This window comes from Bos indicus, chromosome 7, assembly GCF_029378745.1.
Source record: "Bos indicus isolate NIAB-ARS_2022 breed Sahiwal x Tharparkar chromosome 7, NIAB-ARS_B.indTharparkar_mat_pri_1.0, whole genome shotgun sequence".
In the NCBI taxonomy this organism is placed as follows: Eukaryota; Metazoa; Chordata; class Mammalia; order Artiodactyla; family Bovidae; genus Bos; species Bos indicus.
Genome location: NC_091766.1, coordinates 5807912 through 5824110, shown reverse-complemented (window position 1 = coordinate 5824110; position 16199 = coordinate 5807912). Strand labels below are relative to the sequence as shown.

Sequence of the window (16199 nt, the reverse complement as noted above, 5' to 3'; positions counted from 1 at the left end):
ATCTTGGAGCTATTAGGAATTAGTTTCACAGATAGGCCATTTTAACTGTTAGTCAATTTAACTGGTGACTCTGGTCCCAGCTGGAGCCAGAGAGCCCACAATTCAAATTCAGCTTCTGCCGTTTGCTGATATATGACCTTGGGCAAGTCCCTTCCCTGAGACTCCATTTATTTCTTTATGAAATTAATTCCCTCTCCCGCATGTGTTAAAACTCTTAGCGAGGAAAGTGCTCCATATGTTATTGACATTATTATTGTACTGCTGTCGTATTGTAGTGGTTTGCTAAATGATGGTGGAGGTAGGATGGGCTTCAGATGACAAGGGGTTAACCATCCCTTGCCCACTCCTATCCCCTGGAATTTGCTGCCGGAGCTGGATTAGGTCCAGCCACCCACTCTTGCCCACTCAGGGTGCTCCTGGGAGACTACAGTTTTATTCATGCAGAAAAAAAATTCCCCGCCCCCTCCCCAAGGTGGGTGATGCTGCGGGGCGGGGGCGGGTTGGACCAGAGGGAGGGACTGGAGTCGGGGAAAGGAGAGTATCTGAAGAGGATTTTTAAAAGATGAACAGGAGAGCACCAAGCAAAGGAGGGAGGGTGTGTGTGTATGTCGAAGGCAGGCTTCAAATGCCTGTCAAATATTTTCCCTGGGGCAATAAGGCGCCATAGAGGGTACGTAAGAAGGGAAAGAGCTCAGGTACGAGTATTAGAAAAATAGAGACTGAACGGGGACACCACCAAGGGCAAGCCTGCAATCCTTGAGTTCTGCAGATTGAGAAACTGAATGACCACCCCAAGGACATCCAGCCAACTCCATCTCAGACCTCCTGGGCTCCCCGCCAAGGGGCGGAGACTTGGCTGAGGCGAAAGGAAAGCTGCCAGCCAGCTGTGCGCCATCTGCCTTGCTCCCTCTGGGGGTGGGAGATTGAACCAGCCGTTTCCTGAGGCTGCCACCAGCTGCGCCACCGTCGCCCCCGGGCACCCTCTGCAGGTCTACCAGAGAAGAAACTACAACTCCCAGCAGACCCAGGGAAATAATGTTTTGTAGGCAAGCGCATGCGGAGAAGGCGCCGTTCGCCTGCCGCCTGCTGGTCCAGAAGAAGAACTACACTCTCCTGAGGGCAAGGACGCTCACGCCAGAGGTGCGTTGAGTCTACGTAGAACTACAACAATGCCCAGGGAAATGTGGGCTCCGCTGTAGAAGAAACTACATTTCCCAGAAGCCCTCGTTCCGCAGCTGCGGAGCCTATAGGCTGCGGAATAGCTGGAAACTGACGGTGTGCTGCGGCTGAACATGGCTTTCTCGGTCGGATCGGTCGGTTGCCTGTTGGGCCCCGTCAGTAGGTCAGCGGGGCTGCTGGGTGGCAGGTGAGTCTTCATGGGGACAGCTTCTCAAATCTGGGAGTAAGAGCGGCGTCGAGGGCTGCCTCCAGGTATTTACCAGTCGCATGACCTTCCAGTGCCCTGCGAACTCCTCGAGTACCTTTTCCTTTCAGGCTCCCTCCCGGCTTTGAGCTCCACGCGGAAGTCACACAGCGCCCCCTCTGACCTTTCTCTCCGTCTCTCTGCTCCCGCAGGTGGCTCCAGGGTTCCCGGGCCTGGCTGGGGCTCCCCGACACCCGGAGACTCCCCGTCATTCAGCAGACCAGGGGCAGGACGCGCGGGAACGAGTATCAGCCAAGCAACATCAAACGCAAGAATAAGCATGGTTGGATCCGGCGCTTGAGCACGCCAAACGGCGTCCAGGTCATTCTTCGCCGCATGCACAAGGGTCGAAAATCATTGAGCCATTGAGGAGTGCGACGTGGCGGCTGGATCTCCCCATTAAAGCATTTCCCTCGCTTAGTCTGCGGCTGTTTTTGTGGAGAGTTGGGGAGCAAAGAGTCGGACACGACTAAGCGACTGAACTGAACTGGGGAGCAGGGACTACTGGGACGGACATGAATCCTTCTCTAGGTTTCTCGAAGAGGGAATGGGAAGTCAGACCTTGCCAGAGTGCCTTTTTACGCTCTTGAATTAGGAAGACTTTGGAGCAATAGTCCACAGATGGTACAGCGAACACTTTTGTAACCCCGTACATAGCTGTATTCACAATTCGTCCTGCCCTCTCCTGTGAGGCAGATCTAAATATTTCAGAATGCACCTCTCCAAAATAAGGTTCCATTAACACATATTAACAAAACTTTTCTCAGCTTAAAAAAGTCAACAATTCCTTTATGTTGTTAAAAGTCTAATAAATGTTCAAATTTTCACTTGTCTTATAAAATGTCATAATTCCCACAAGTTCTAGGAAGGCTTGTGAGCGGTGGAAGGGGTTTGAACTCTCCACATGCCCCTTGGGTATGGGCACTGTGATCTGGAGCAAGACCTTAGCCCTCTGAGGTTCTTTTGGTTCCTGTAAAAAGGGACTTCTCCGGTAGTCCAAGTGGTTAAGATTCTTAACTTTCCCAACTGCACGGGGGCAGGTTCAATCCTGTATGCTGGGTGGCGTGGCCAAAAATAAAGTAGATTCATCCTTAAAATGAGATGCTCATTTCTTCTTTGCTATGTTGTTGTTGGTGGTTTAGTTGTTAAGTCGAGTCAGACTCTTTGCAACCCCATGGACTATAGCCTGCCAGGCTTCTCTGTCCATGGGATTTTCCAGGCAAGTATACTGGAGTGGGTTGTCATTTCCTTCTCCGTGTTGTTGGAGTAATAATATTCTGTAACTTACTGAGTATTTCCTCAAAAAGTCCTTGTATCCAGGCTGTAGGCTGGGGGTGGGGTTTGTGGGGCTTCTTCATACCCAGGCAATTTGGACTCAGTTCACCATGGAGTCAGGGCTGGGAGGATGATCGTGAGGATTGTAGAAGCCCAGAGGAGGCACTGGACCTTGCCTTGGGAAGAAGGCAGTAAGACAAGGCTTCTTCGAGAAGGTGGTCCAAAAGGAGAGATTGGACGAGTCAGGATAAAAGGTGGACGAAGGAGGCCGAAGAGTCCCAGAATTTTGGGGCAAGGAGGCGGGACTGGATCTTTGGGCTACTGGGGAGCCATGGGAAGTGTTTCAGAGATAGTCTATTCCGTCAGTTCAAAGATAGTCAAACGACTAGTGGGGAAGTTTCAGTTCAGTTCAGTTCAGTCACTCAGTCGTGTCCGACTCCTTGCGACCCCATGAATCGCAGCACACCAGGCCTCCCTGTCCATCACCAACTCCCGGAGTTCACCCAGACTCACATCCATCGAGTCAGTGATGCCATCCAGCCATCTCATCCTCTGTCGTCCCCTTCTCCTCCTGCCCCCAATCCCTCCCAGCATCAGAGTCTTTTCCAATGAGTCAACTCTTCGCATGAGGTGGCCAAAGTACTGGAGTTTCAGCTTTAGCATCATTCCTTCCAAAGAAATCCCAGGGCTGATCTCTTTCAGAATGGACTGGTTGGATCTCCTTGCAGTCCAAGGGACTCTCAAGAGTCTTCTCCAACACCACAGTTCAAAGGCATCAATTCTTGAGCGCTCAGCCTTCTTCACAGTCCACTCTCACATCCATACATGACCACAAGAAAAACCATAGCCTTGACTAGACGAACCTTTGTTGGCAAAGTAATGTCTCTGCTTTTGAATATGCTATCTAGGTTGGTCGTAACTTTCCTTCCAAGGAGTAAGTGTCTTTTAATTTCATGGCTGCAGTCACCATCTGCAGTGATTTTTGAGCCCCCAAAAATAAAGTCTGACACTGTTTCCCCATCTATTTCCCATGAAGTGATGGGACCGGATGCCATGATCTTCGTTTTCTGAATGTTGAGCTTTAAGCCAACTTTTTCACTCTCCACTTTCACTTTCATCAAGAGGCTTTTTAGTTCCTCTTCACTTTCTGCCATAAGGGTGGTGTCATCTGCATATCTGAGATTGTTGATATTTCTCCCGGCAATCTTGATTCCAGCTTGTGTTTCTTTCAGTCCAGTGTTTCTCATGATGTACTCTGCATAGAAGTTAAATAAGCAGGGTGACAATATACAGCCTTGACATCCTCCTTTTCCTATTTGGAACCGGTCTGTTGTTCCATGTCCAGTTCTGACTGTTGCTTCCTGACCTGCATACAAATTTCTCAAGAGGCAGATCAGGTGGTCTGGTATTCCCATCTCTTTCAGAATTCTCCACAGTTTATTGTGATCCACACAGTCAAAGGCTTTGGCATAGTCAATAAAGCAGAAATAGATGTTTTTCTGGAACTCTCTTGCTTTTTCCATGATCCAGCGGATGTTGGCAACTTGATCTCTGGTTCCTCTGCCTTTTCTAAAACCAGCTTGAACATCAGGAAGTTCACAGTTCATATTGCTGAAGCCTGGCTTGGAGAATTTTGAGCATTACTTTACTAGCGTGTGAGATGAGTGCAATTGTGCGGTAGTTTGAGCATTCTTTGGCATTGCCTTTCTTTGGGATTGGAATGAAAACTGACCTTTTCCAGTCCTGTGGCCACTGCTGAGTTTTCCAAATTTGCTGGCATATTGAGTGCAGCACTTTCACAGCATCATCTTTCAGGATTTGGAATAGCTCAACTGGAATTCTATCACCTCCACTAGCTTTGTTCATAGTGATGCTTTCTAAGGCCCACTTGACTTCACATTCCAGTTTAGATATGCTGAAACCTAAAAGGTTGGAACCCTGGGGAAGAGGCTGGGAGTGTTACGGCGGGTGCCCATCCTTCCAGGGCTGCTGTGAGAACCCCATGAACCACCATATGAAAAAGCGTAGCAAATGTTAGAGAGCGGCGGGACCTCCAGGTATTGCGGACTACAAATCCCAAGGGGCTTTGGGGACCCGGCCTCCACCCATTTCCGATTTCACCGCTCTCAGCTTGCAAGTCTCGGGCGGGGTTTTGCTCTCTCAACGTAACTTGACCACGAAGGAGGAGGCGTGACGACCAATGGGCGAGTGGTATGGCCGGATCTGGCCAATGGGGGGGCGCAAAGGCCGCGTAACTTGGAGGCGGAGCCAGAGGGCAGACCAATGATGGAAGGGCGGTCGCACCATCAGCTTAGGCTGCGCAGTGGCTGGAAGTTACTGTGCGGCGGCGGCTAAGAAGGCGGCTGTGGTGGCGGTGGCGGCGGCTGAGGCGGTGGCTGAGGCGGTGACGGAGGAAACAGAAGATGGTGAGAGTGGCCGGCAGGGCCGTATTCCCCCTCCGCTCGACAAAATGGCGCCGCGGGCCCACCCATTTCCAGTAATCCCTGAGGCCCCTCACCGCCCTACCCGGCCCCCTCGGGCCCGGCCCCGCCCCTCCATCTGACCTGTGACCTTCGATCCCCCCGGACCCTGCTGTGAGCTTCCTGCTCACCCCACCCTGGCTCCATCTTCGACCCCTGACCTTTTTTAGGCTTCCAGGCCCTGACAACTCATTCATTTCCGGGTCGCGGGTCCCCCCGGAAATCGCCTGGTGGATGGGGATGGGGTCCCCCAGACCCCGGAACTCAGGCCTAGTACTCCGCGCCCCGGGCCTGGGCCTTTTCAGTTCGGGAGGGTTTGGGAGGCCGGCCTGAGCCTCGAGGCGGGGAGGGGGCTTGACATAGTGACAAGCGGGGCTTTGTCGCGGAAGGAAGTGCGACATCGCGAACTGCCCTGGTCCCTCAGAGCCCTAACCCCACCCCCGACATTCCGGCCCCGACCAGCTGGAAGAGGGAGCAACTTTATCTCTCCAATCACCAGGCCCTTTCCCTGCTAAATGGGGGTAGCAATAGTCCAGACCTCATCGGGTTGTGATAATTTAGGGAACTGACGTCTTAAAGGGCTTGGGACAGTAAACGCTCAGCAGATAAGCTGGGTGACTCGGGGATGGTGACTTTCTCTCCCAGCTGTCTCCTCATCTTGAAGTGGGGATGATGCCAGCGTGTAGTTGGGAGGTTAAAATCCCCCTTGGGCCACTCAGTCATCCTGGGGTTTGTGTCTGGTGGTTCTCTGGGGTTCAGTCTTTTCACCTGTGAAGTGGGACCCAGCCTTAGAGTTGGGCTGAAGTCCCCTCCATTCCCCCCACTATTTGGCATCCCCAGGGCTGACAGAGGTGGTTGAAGCTTTTGTCAGGGCAAATCAAATAGCACTATCCCTGGACTTAAAGGTGTAGTCCTTAGGATGTCATGACTTCTTGTCAGGAAGAGTATGGGAAAGTGGTAAGTTGGTTCCTAGCAGGTAGGTCCCCAGGCCTGGGAGTTATCTTCGATTGCTCGCTGCAACCTTATTGCCTGCGTTCAGTCCCTAAAGAGGGTTCTGTTGGCTCAGCCACCAGAACAATTCTGAATCTATCCATGGCTCCCCACCCTGGTCCAGGCACTGCCACCTCCCGCCTGAACGCCTGCCAGCCTCCTACCTGGTCTCCTTGCCTCCATCCTGCCCCACTGGCAGTCTGTAATGCACCAAGAACCAGAGGGCGCTTTTAAATATGTCAATCAGATAATACCACCATCTCGCTTACAAAACATTCCGGGAGCTTCCTGCTGTCACCCCAATGAAACCCACCTCCCCGCTCAGCCTCCAAAGTCCCCCTGCTTACCTCTGTGGCCTCATCTGTACCCACTTCACCCCTCTCCCCATGAGCTCCAGCCACTGTGGGCTTGTTTTCACATCTTCACATTCCAAGTCCCTGCCACTCCAGGGGCTTTGCGCCTGTTACTCCTTCTGCCTGGAATTCTCATCCTCCCAGGAATATCATCCGCCAGAGGGCCCCTTTCTGACTGCAGGAGACCCCCGTGTCTCTGTTTTCTGCACACCATTTCTTTTCCTCATCTTGCTTTGGTTGGGTCACTGGCAGGCTGCCTGCACAGGGACTGGCGCACCGATACTCAGTGAGTGTTTGCTGAAGCAGTGGACAGCTTCTGGGCCCAGCTGTAGCTGGGATTTGTCTTGCTGAGGTGAGGATTTCTCCCTGTGTCTGAGGCTTCATTTTCCTGCTCAGCTAACAGGAAGTACAGGTCATCCCATCTACATTAATTTATTCAGCACAGACGCACTGCTGCTAATAATGCTCAGTTGATGCTACCACCTCAGGGCTGCTCTGGATAAAGCTATTTCTCCATGTTGTCTTACTGGAGCTCAGAACAACCCTGGTTCACAGCAGGAACAGCCAGACTGGGAGTTCACCCGCCCCAGGTCACACAGCCAGGGAGAGGCCCGTCCAGCATTCAGTGCAAGCCTGGGGCTCCGGAGCCTCTCACCACTCTGCCACCCGGCCGCATGTGATCCCTGTCAGGGGCCCAGGGTTGAGCCAGCCCTGCCCTCTGCCTCAGGGAGGGGACAGTCCATGAAGGAGCTGGGCGTGTAAACAGATGGCCTCGTTGGGGTGGGTGTGAGCATGGCTCCCAAGGTGTGGGGAGAGGTAAGGGGGAGGCGGGGTTTGAGCTGGCTGGAGAGGTTGGTGGGTGTTCCCCCATGGAAAACGGAGGGGCATTGGTGGAGGGTGGCTGAGGCTGGGGAGGAGTGTGGCAGCAGGCTGGCATGGGCTAAGCCCCGCCAGGGCTGTGGAGGGGGACCCCGTCCTCTCCTTTCAGGTCTGAGGCCTGCATCACTGCGTCTGGGCCTCCTCCCCACCCCCTCCGCTGCTGTCATGGGCCTCACGTGGCACCTCGTGGTGCCCTGTCCTTGTGGCCACTCGGCTTTCACCACACGCTCTTTGATCCACACCCGTGTCCCCATGCACTGGCTGTTCCCAGGGGCCGGGGGTGGGACTGCTGTGGCTCCCTGCAGTGCCCTCGTGCCTGGCGTGGGGCCCGCCACATGGCTGGGTCCTGAGAAAAGCCTGCCAGATGGATGAAGCAGATCCCATGGTCTGGAACTGAGCTGAGGCAGGGGTCCTGGGACAGGGAAGGCACGTGTGAGGGGCTCTGGGCTGACTTCGGGGCAGTAGGTCACTCAGATATGAGGGCCGCCTCCTCGGTGGGAGCAGGAGGCTCATCCCGCTGCCGTCTTGCTTAGGCCCAGCAGAGGGAGAGGTTGGTCCCACGAGGTGAAAAACCCTGTTCCTGCCTGCCCCAGAGGGGGATGGGGGATCCCCTAATGGCGGCTTCCCCGAGGGCGCAACCCGCAGGAGACAGGCACGGCAGCAGAACACCCGAGGGAAGGTTCACATGGCCTGCAGGCTCTGAGCCTCGGCTTTTAGGCGGGGAAGTTGGGGCACTGGCGTCACGGGAACAGGAGCTTACCTCCAAGACTGGGCAGACCTGGATTCAGCCAGCTTCTTGTTTCCCTTTGGGGCTGGGGGACCTCTGACGAGTGTCATGTGAGCTTTCTGCCTCAGTTTCCTCGACTGTATGAGGGGGTGCCTCCAGCTTGGGGGGGCCCTGGTCCTCCCCCTCTGTACCCCTCCAGGCCTGAAGGCAGTGTTGCTGTCCTGCTCTGCTGGACGTCAGTCATTGCCCCAGGCTCTCAGCTGTCGTTTCTCCCCAAGGCTCTTGTGCCTCGGTTTTCTGAGGCGGACACAGCTTCTGTTGGCCTTTGTTCCTCACATCTTGTGGCCAGAGACCTGACCCCCACCCAGAGTCAGGGTCTTCCCCTTCCGGAGCACACAGCTGGTGCCAGCATGCCAGGGAAAAAGGACTTTCCACGAGTCAGGGCCATGGGTGAATGCCGTTGCTGGCTCCCTGGCACCTTGCAGACCTAAAGCTTCTGGCGCCTGAGCCCCTGCCCCAGGCAGTGGGGTGTGAGGGGGCAGGGGTGGCCAACCTGCTCCCTTTAGGCTTCTGCCCACCCTCTCCCCAGGCATTCTTCCCTCACAAAGCAGCCTTTGGATGTGGGGACCCCAGGAGCAGCTCCCGAACTGACCGTCGTCCCCACAGTGTTTGACGAAGAGCTCAGATCAGATCAGATCAGTCACTCAGTCGTGTCCGACTCTTTGCGGCCCCATGAATTGCAGCACACCAGGCCTCCCTGTCCATCACCAACTCCCGGAGTTCACCCAGACTCACGTCCATCGAATCGGTGATGCTATCCAGCCATCTCATCCTGTGTCGTCCCCTTCTCCTCTTGCCCCCAATCCCTCCCAGCATCAGAGTCTTTTCCAATGAGTCAACTCTTCGCATGAGGTGGCCAAAGTACTGGAGTTTCAGCTTTAGCATCATTCCTTCCAAAGAAATCCCAGGGCTGATCTTCAGAATGGACTGGTTGGATCTCCTTGCAGTCCAAGGGACTCTCAAGAGTCTTCTCCAACACCACAGTTCAAAAGCATCAATTCTTCGGCGCTCAGCCTTCTTCACAGTCCAACTCTCACATCCATACATGACCACAGGAAAAACCATAGCCTTGACTAGACGGACCTTTGTTGGCAAAGTAATGTCTCTGCTTTTGAATATGCTATCTAAGTTGGTCATAACTTTCCTTCCAAGGAGTAAGCATCTTTTAATCTCATGGCTGCAGTCACCATCTGCAGTGATTTTTGAGCCCCCCAAAATAAAGTCTGACACTGTTTCCACTGTTTCCCCATCTATTTCCCATGAAGTGATGAGACCAGATGCCATGATCTTCGTTTTCTGAGTGTTGAGCTTTAAGCCAACTTTTTCGCTCTCCTCTTTCACTTTCATCAAGAGGCTTTTGAGTTCCTCTTCACTTTCTGCCATAAGGGTGGTGTCATCTGCATATCTGAGGTTATTGATATTTCTCCCGGCAATCTTGATTCCAGCTTGTGTTTCTTTCAGTCCAGCGTTTCTCATGATGTACTCTGCATATAGGTTAAATAAACAGGATGACAATATACAGCCTTGATGTACTCCTTTTCCTATTTGGAACCAGTCTATTGTTCCATGTCCAGTTCTGACTGTTGCTTCCTGACCTGCATACAAATTTCTCAAGAGGCAGATCAGGTGGTCTGGTATTCCCATCTCTTTCAGAATTCTCCACAGTTTATTGTGATCCACACAGTCAAAGGCTTTGGCATAGTCAATAAAGCAGAAATAGATGTTTTTCTGGAACTCTCTTGCTTTTTCCATGATCCAGCGGATGTTGGCAACTTGATCTCTGGTTCCTCTGCCTTTTCTAAAACCAGCTTGAGCATCAGGAAGTTCACGGTTCACATATTGCTGAAGCCTGGCTTGGAGAATTTTGAGCATTACTTTACTAGCATGTGAGATGAGTGCAATTGTGCGGTAGTTTGAGCATTCTTTGGCATTGCCTTTCTTTGGGATTGGAATGAAAACTGACCTTTTCCAGTTCTGTGGCCACTGCTGAGTTTTCCAAATTTGCTGGCATATTGAGTGCAGCACTTTCACAGCATCATCTTTCAGGATTTGGAATAGCTCAACTGGAATTCTATCACCTCCATTAGCTTTGTTCATAGTGATGCTTTCTAAGGCCCACTTGACTTCACATTCCAGGATGTCTGGCTCTAGGTCAGTGATCACACCATCATGATTATCGGGGTCGTGAAGATCTTTTTTCTACAGTTCTTCTGTGTATTCTTGCCCCCTCTTCTTAATATCTTCTGCTTCTGTTAGGTCCATACCATTTCTGTCCTTTATCGAGCCCACCTTTGCATGAAATGTTCCCTTGGTATCTCTAATTTTCTTGAAGAGATCTCTAGTCTTTCCCATTCTGTTGTTTTCCTCTATTTCTTTGCATGGATCGCTGAAGAAGGCTTTCTTATCTCTTCTTGCTATTCTTTGAAACTCTGCATTCAGATGCTTGTATCTTTCCTTTGCTCCTTTGCTTTTCGCTTCTCTTCTTTTCACAGCTATTTGTAAGGCCTGCCCAGACAGCCATTTTGCTTTTTTGCATTTCTTTTCCATGGGGATGGTCTTGATCCCTGTCTCCTGTACAATGTCACGAACCTCCATCCATAGTTCATCAGGCACTCTATCTATCAGATCTAGGCCCTTAAATCTATTTCTCACTTCCACTGTATAATCATAAGGGATTTGATTTAGGTCATACCTGAATGGTCTAGTGGTTTTCCCTACTTTCTTCAATTTAAGTCGAATTTGGCAATAAGAAGTTCATGGTCTGAGCCACAGTCAGCTCCTGGTCTTGTTTTTGCTGACTGTATAGAGCTTCTCCATCTTTGGCTGCAAAGAACATAATCAATCTGATTTCGGTGTTGACCATCTGTTGATGTCCACGTATAGCGTCTTCTCTTGTGTTGTTGGAAGAGGGTGTTTGTTATGACCAGTGCATTTTCTTGAGAAATGCACTGGTCATAACAAAGAAAAGAGTTCAACCAGGTTTAAAAAGCTAGCACTGACAGACTGAAACTTAGGTTTCTGAGTTTTCACAAGACTTGGAAGCTGGGTTGACCCTGGGCTCTGTCTGGGTCCTGTGTGCATGCAGCCTCTGAGTCCCAGCTGCCCTTTCCCCTTCGCCCAGGCTCCTGCTCCGCCAGCTCCATGCATTGTCACAGGGTGTCTTAGGGCAGACAAGTCTCTCTCCATCCCAGGACTCTATCAGAGATGCCTAAATGGAGATGAGACCAGGAGTTTTATCTCCAACAAGCACAGAAGGCAGGTCTGCAGTTGGATGGCCTGGGACCAGTTCCCCACCCCGCTGCTCACTCCTGACTTGACATAAGTGTCTGTTCCTTTTTGAGCCTCAATTTCCCCACACCTCTTGGACTTCCCTGATAGCTCAGTTGGTAAAGAATCCGCCTTCAGTGCAGGAGACCCTGGTTCGATTCCTGGGTCGGGAAGATCTGCTGGAGAAGGGATAAGCTACCCACTCCAGTATTCTTGGGCTCCCCTTGTAGATCAGATGGTAAAGAATCCACCTGCAATGCGAGAAACCTGGGTTTGATCCCTGAGTTGGGAAGATTCCCTGGAGAAGGGAAGGGCTACCCACTCCAGTATTCTGGCCTGGAGAATTCTGTGGACTGTATAGTCCATGGGGTCGCACAGTGATGGGGCTGGTGTGAGGACTGGGCATTCCTAGTTAACTCAGATGGTAAAGAATCTGCCTGCAGTGCGAGAGACCTGGGTTCAACCCCTGGGCTGGTGGTCCCCCAGAGAAGGAAATGGCTACCCACTCCAATATTCTTGTCTGGAGAATTCCATGGACAGAGGAGCCTGGCAGGCTACAGTCCATGCGGTCGCAAAAGAGTCAGCCACGACTGAACAGCTAACACTTTCACTTTCATGGGAGAACGAGCCCTAACCCCGGGGTTGTTTGCTCCTAAGAGTAGACACATCAGGTGGCCAGCCCAAGGGCGAGTTCTAGAAAACGTGACCAATGGGACAGAAAGAAGGAAGCGGAAGCTGTCTGGTAGCCCGCCCTGCCCCGGGTGCTCTGGGGGCAGCCCAGCCTGCCACCCGGTTTCTCACTCACCATCTTCCTGTCTTCCAGGCAGATTTTCTGAAAGGACTGCCTGTCTACAACAAAAGCAATTTTAGTAGATTTCATGCCGACTCTGTGTGCAAAGCCTCGGTGAGTACGTAGGCCATAAGCTGCCTCGAGGGAAAGGGTCGGGATGACGTGCAGCCCGAGGGTCAGAGTCTTGTCTGGAACAGAGACCAAGCTTCAAGCCCAGCCCCACTCGAAATCGTTGCATGTCTTTTAATCTGCCTGGGAGTGAGGGTGCCAAGTTGAGGTGTGTGGAGACCGAAGACCCGCCCACTCTCCTAACCCATGCCTTCCCACCCCTCTTGCAGAACCGACGTCCCTCAGTCTACCTGCCCACTAGGGAGTACCCGTCTGAACAGAGTAAGTGGCTGCTGTCCTGTGCCATCCCAGCTGGTGAGGGGAAAGGCCATGGGGTGGTACAAGAGGGGACTGTAGGAAGCTGGGCCACTCCCAGCCCTTGGGAGCAGCCGGAAGCCTGCCTTGCCCTGGGACCCTCCTGATCTCCCCACCGGCATCTACAGTCTGACCCCATTGAGTCAGATGGGCCCCACCTGGCTCCCTCCAGGTGGGCAGCCTGGGGAGTGAGTGTCTGGAAGAGGGACCTGCAGGGAGAGGCTTGGAGCCCGCAGAACAGGGGGATCTCATGGTTATTTGTTGTGGTCCTGGTGTGTTCTTTTAACTGTGAAAAAGAACCCCGGACCTTTCTCCGCTCACTCTGCAGTCACTGGGGCTCGGTCACGTGGATCTGTGCTCCTGTCTGTCTGGGCAAATAGGAGATGGCAGGCCGGGGCTCGTTCCCTGCCCGAGGGTGGAATCTGAGCTCGCTTCAGACTCCACCTGGGAAGCTGGGACCCCGTCACGGCAGCTGGCTCGGGCTGCTGCTAGTGGCAGTGCTCAGGTTGGGGGCTTTTTGGCTTCTGGGAATCTGCTCCTGGGTTGGGCGTGTGACTTGAGTCCCAGAGAGTCCACCCAGACAGTCCAGAGGCCATGTAAGGGAAGGCGGTGCCAGCTGGGGTGGCCAGCTTCTCCCTACAGCTTTGTCTTTCCTCCTCAGTCATCGTGACAGAGAAAACAAACATTCTTTTGCGCTACCTACATCAGCAATGGGACAAAAAGGTAAAGCGCGTGGGGGTGGGTGCTGGGCCTCGGGGAGGGACGCAGTGCCCAGCGGGGGCTGAGTTGGGGAAGAGCGCTGGTGACTAGGGGACTGAGTGTTCAGGTTGGGCCGCGTGGGCTGGGTAGGAGTTTGCCAGATGATCCAGGAGAGGGAAGAATGCTCTAGAGGAGAGAAGGGCTGTGCCGAGGCCATGGGGCTCTGGTGCCTGGGGACAGGCAGGGGCTTGGTAAGCTGTGCTGAGAGGCCTGGCTCCCCAGAGGGTGTGGGGAGCACGGCACCGGTGGCAGGTGGACGTGGGTGCTGTTACTTAATCTTCATTCAATGATGAAAGGCTCACGTGATTAAGAAATTCAGGCCCCACTGGGGTGTGTATCTGAGGTGAAAAGTCATCTTCCCCACAAAGGCCCATCTTTCGGACAGGATTTTTTTTGCTGTCTTGAAAATCTGCCTGTGTAGTTTTGCCACATGGTCAGGTGGTCTTATTTCCTCTAATGCTGACCACTGGACAGTGACCTGCTCTGGGCTAGGTTGACAGGGACTCCATGATGCAGTGACTGCTCGGAACACCCCAGCCCCCGGGCTCCACAAGCCTTGCTCCCCACCAGCGAGGGAAGGAACTTTTCCCAAGTCAGCACACTTTCCTTTTCTATGGCAATTCGGGGGCCTCCCCAGGCGGCTCTTGAGTGCCCTTCACCCTCCGGCACAGCGGGTGACATCTCTGTCTGAGAAATGGGCCACGTGGGGGTTCACTGAGACGTCGTGGTGACTCCATGATGCGCCTGTCATAGGCTGGGGTCCCCAGTGGCTCGGCAGGGCAGGTTCAGGGGACAGAAGGGTCTGCCCGGCCAGGGGCCCTGGATCAGCCCAGGCCCAGCTCAGGGAGGCACTGGAGCCCTGGAGCTGCAGAAGCAGCCTCAGACTTTAGGCGCTCCCCCATGGGGAAGCTCATGGCTGCTCTGCTCCCCTGCCCCCCAGAATGCCGCCAAGAAGAGAGACCAGGAGCAAGTGGAGCTAGAGGGCGAGAGCTCGGCGCCGCCCCGCAAGGTCGCGCGGACCGACAGCCCGGACATGCACGAGGACACTTAAGACTCACGCCCCCCTCAGGCGCCTCCCATCTTGTCTGCTCCTTGCCCACCTGCCTTGTGTAAGCGACCCCGCCCCACCCCTTCGCCGGCCCGCCCATACCCCTTCCACACCACTTCCAACCTCATAGGAGCCAATGTATTTATTTTCCTTGAGTTTTTATTTATGCTGTAAAACGCACCAAGCGATGGTTACAGGGGACGCCAGACCCAGTAGTGTGATGTTGGTAGACGCTTTAAAACAAAAACAAAAACGTTGTTACTCACCTCCCCCTGTCCCCTCCCCTTCCTCCTCTTGCCCCCCAGTTCTCCTCTGGAAAACTGGAGCGTGTCTACAAGGGTCCAGAGCCAGGACCCCGCTGCGGCCGGCCGGCAAGGGTGGGGGCCCTTCTCCCAGCGCCCACCTCCCGGTCCGGGCCTTAAAGACTTTGCCTTGTCTCGAGTTCCACCGGGACCTATTCTGTGCCCAGACCTTGCTCTGAGCTCGAGTAAGGGGGAGAAGTCAGCCCTTCTGGATCTTTCTCTTAAGTCATTTTATCATGGACTAGTGCGTGCTCCGTGTCCACCCCAATAAAAGGATCTTTCCTACCCGACCTTGCGTCTTTGCTCCGCGTGCCTCGGCACCAGAGGACAGAGCCCCTGAGAGTCATCCCATCGTCACCAAGAGGAGCCAAGAGGGGCCTCCAGACACTGGGGCCCCAGAACCAGCTGGATCCTCTGTTGGGCCTGCGTGGCCATCTTGCTCAGAGTCAAGACCTGCCTGGACCCTCCCCTCGGCCTCACCCGCATCACAGTGTCCCCAAGGACCAGGACACCCTCCCCCATCCCCGCCGGAGGAACGGTCCATGCTGCCAAGGATGGAGCTGTGGTGGGCTCCATGCCCAGGACATCAGCGAGCAGGGCAACATGCCCACCCACCATCGTGGAAACAGGTGGCCTGGCCTCCCGCCCTGGCTCAGAAGGCGGCGTGCGGAGCGCCAAGGAAAGCCCAACCCCAGTGCCCTCGGGCAGCAGATTCCTTGGCCAGTCCTGGCCACCAGCTGGGCTGGGTTTGGGGCTGACCCCAGGGAGGTAGGGGGCATTCGGGCTCCAGGCAGAAGGTTCAAGGCCCTGAGCACCAGGGCACAGGGCCAGGGGGATGCCACTTCTAGCCCCCTCCCTTGAACGGGAGCCAGAGTGTTGGAGCTGATCGCTGCAGTGGTGGTGAGGGGTCGGGCTGTGGAGTGAGGGAGACAGCAGGCTGCAGGGGTTGCCTGTCCCAGGGTATCACCATGGAGATGGCAGCCTGAGTCAGACTGCTTGGTCCTGGGCCACCAGGGGTCTGCTGGGTGGAAGGTTCTAGGCTCAGCTGCCCAGTGGTGGGGCCCAGCTCTGGGTGTCTCTGCAGCAGTGTTCAGTTCTTCAGCAGTGGTCATAAAGCAGGTGCTTAGGAAAGGCAGGTTTGACCATGGTCATGCCAGGTCATGCCAAGTCCCTGGAGGCTCTCAGACCAGCTTGGAATCGCTAGTCTCAGGGGTTGGCCTGGCCCTGGGGAGGCGCGTGGTGTCACCAGCTGTTGGTGACTGAGTAGATGGCAGGAGTTCAGCTTCAAAGGCCACGGGGCCTGGGCAGGTCTTGTCCTTCAGCCTGTCCTTCCCCAAGGCTCACCCACACCTCCCTGGCCCCAGGGGGCTGTGTGCCATCTCCTGCCTGCGCTGTCCATGGTGTGGGTGGGGTCCCATGGCCT

The 16199-nt window shown here is 54.1% G+C and overlaps 2 protein-coding genes across 2 annotated transcripts; both read left to right on the top strand.

Moving 5' to 3' along the window:
- The first annotated feature begins 1117 nt into the window (after window positions 1-1117).
- MRPL34 (mitochondrial ribosomal protein L34) lies at window positions 1118-2520 on the top strand. Its single transcript, XM_019963892.2, has 2 exons — window positions 1118-1366; window positions 1576-2520. Exons 1-2 carry the CDS (start codon window positions 1293-1295, stop codon window positions 1790-1792), a joined length of 291 nt encoding a protein of 96 aa, XP_019819451.1. The 5' UTR covers window positions 1118-1292; the 3' UTR covers window positions 1793-2520.
- A 2448-nt stretch (window positions 2521-4968) lies between these two features.
- On the top strand, window positions 4969-15066 carry DDA1 (DET1 and DDB1 associated 1). The gene is made up of 5 exons (XM_019963891.2): window positions 4969-5124; window positions 12278-12358; window positions 12583-12634; window positions 13329-13390; window positions 14367-15066. Exons 1-5 carry the CDS (start codon window positions 5122-5124, stop codon window positions 14475-14477), a joined length of 309 nt encoding a protein of 102 aa, XP_019819450.2. The 5' UTR covers window positions 4969-5121; the 3' UTR covers window positions 14478-15066.
- The last annotated feature ends 1133 nt before the right edge of the window (window positions 15067-16199 follow it).